At 58.2% G+C, this 1,868-nt stretch overlaps 1 protein-coding gene across 2 annotated transcripts in view; it reads right to left on the bottom strand.

Moving 5' to 3' along the window:
• Positions 1-204: 204 nt before the first annotated feature.
• The window catches only part of MARK4 (microtubule affinity regulating kinase 4), a 23,687-nt gene continuing 22,023 nt past the window's right edge, over positions 205-1,868 (bottom strand). Inside the window, exon 17 of one of the 2 annotated variants that reach the window (XM_069089031.1) lies at positions 205-1,800. In XM_069089031.1, coding sequence (XP_068945132.1) covers positions 1,464-1,800 — 337 coding nt within the window. In that variant the 3' untranslated portion in view covers positions 205-1,463. The remainder of the gene's footprint in view (positions 1,801-1,868) is intronic. The other variant, XM_069089032.1, reaches the window with a different exon arrangement.

Raw genomic sequence — 1,868 nt, 5'->3', positions numbered from 1 at the left:
TCATACTTGGAGACAACTGAGTCCAGCTCCCTGATTTTACAGAGCAGGAAACTGAGGCCCGAATGATCTGGCCACAAAGCAGGGAGCAGAGTGGGAACAGGTCCTTCCCTCCTATAGGTGTCCTCTATGGGGACTTAAGATCCTCTATGGGGGTCTTAAGATCATGGGGAGGAGGGGTTAGTGTTGGGAAAAGGATACAGCAAGGCGGGGGGAATCTCCTAATTTTATTGGTAACAGGCGGCAGGGGCCAGGGCCGGGCTGGGGGGACCAGGGATATAATAACTTAAAAACTGGAGGCAGCTCCCTTGGCGGACAGGATGAGGGGAGGGCAGGAGGCAGGAGGGAGGATATATTTACAAGGATTTGTACAAAGTGCCAGGGAAAAGAGGAAGGGAGAAGGGATCTGATTGGTGGGTGGAAGCAGGGGGAGGGAGGACAGGAGAGGAGGCCCCCAGTCCTCCCAGCTCCCCTCTTCGGTCTTCCCTCCCCCCAAACCTCTCACACCAGGTAACGGAAGGGGGAGAATTTGAGAACTTCGCCCCATAGAGAGTCCAATCCAAATCAGTTTTGGGCACCTGAGGTGGTTTTTAGAGGGAAAGAAAAGGAAGGGAAAAGCCTTCAGGCTGGGGGTGGGGGGCCTTCCCCTATAGCCAAGCTCCTCCTGGGATGCTGTACCTGGCCACCCAGTCCAAAGTTCAGTCTCATGAGAGATCTTCTTGGTGGGTGGGTAGGGGGCAGACAGGAGCCCTGTCCCACTTTATACCTAACCCCCTTCCCCACCCCAGCCCCCCAGCTTTCCTGCAACCCATCCTAGAAAGAGTAGGGAATCTAGGTTCTACAAGGTTCCCTCCAGCTGCCTCCCCACAAGAAAATTGGGGATAGAGCTAGGAGATACCCTAGAGACCAAGCTAGTCTAACTCCCCCCTTTGTCAGAAGAGGGAAACTGAGGCCTACAGTGATTTGTCCAAGGTCAAAAGAGTGAGAGTCAGGAAGGAAAACCTAGGGCTCCTGCCTCCCAGGCCATTGTGCCAGACAGGTGCCTGACTTCCCCCAAGGACCTGTCTGACTGACCCCACCTCTGCTTCAATGCTTCATTCCAAGGAAATGGAAGGGTTGGGTGGGCTAGGAGGGGGTCTGGACTTTGGTGTGGGAGAATGAAGAGGGAAGCAGGAAAGCTGGGTTCTAAGGCCCCCCAACTATCCAACCTTGGGCAATTCCCTTCCCCTCCCTGAAACTCAGTTTCCCCCTCTGTGAAATGGGAAGGGTGGAACTTGATGGTCTCTAAGGCTTTTTCCAGCTCAAAAAGACTAGAATAACTATGGTGGCCACCCCTCCAGCATTCCTACCCCCTCCCCAATCCCAGTGGAAGAAGAACAAGGGGGAGCCGAGCTCTTTCGTGGGGGTGGGGGCTCCCCTTCCCCCTGATCCCCTCAGAGTCTCTGGCGGAGGGGGTGCTGCCAGTCTCAGAGCTCCAGGTCGTTGGAGATGCGGGTGACCAGCGTGCGGAAGGCCAGGGCAGTGCCGGCTACCCTGCGGAAGAGGACGCCCCGGAGGCCCGGCCGAGGCAGCTGACACACCTCCACCTCGAAGTGGGACAGGGGCTCGGGCCCGCCGGCCCCACCATGCAGGCAGGCCAGCAGGAAGGGCTGGGGCTGGCGGCAGCGGCAGCGGGCAGCCGCTGTGGCCTGGCGGAGGGCTGCCATGAGGGCCTCTGGTGGGCGGGAGCTTGTCAACTTCACACTCCAGGGGAATCGGAGCAGCCGGGGGGTGGCTTCCTCTTGATCCCAAGGTAGATGGCGACTGCAGAAGACCAGGCAGACAAGGAGGGCGTGAGGGGAAGGTGGGAGAAGAGGGAGGTCAGGGGAGGA

The sequence above is a fragment of the Petaurus breviceps genome, unplaced genomic scaffold, assembly GCF_028583685.1.
Source record: "Petaurus breviceps papuanus isolate PSGF00001 unplaced genomic scaffold, PetGlider_PUasm1.0 185, whole genome shotgun sequence".
Classification (NCBI taxonomy): Eukaryota; Metazoa; Chordata; class Mammalia; order Diprotodontia; family Petauridae; genus Petaurus; species Petaurus breviceps.
The sequence above is the reverse complement of the archived record's forward strand: the minus strand, read 5'-3'. Positions and strand labels throughout refer to the sequence as shown.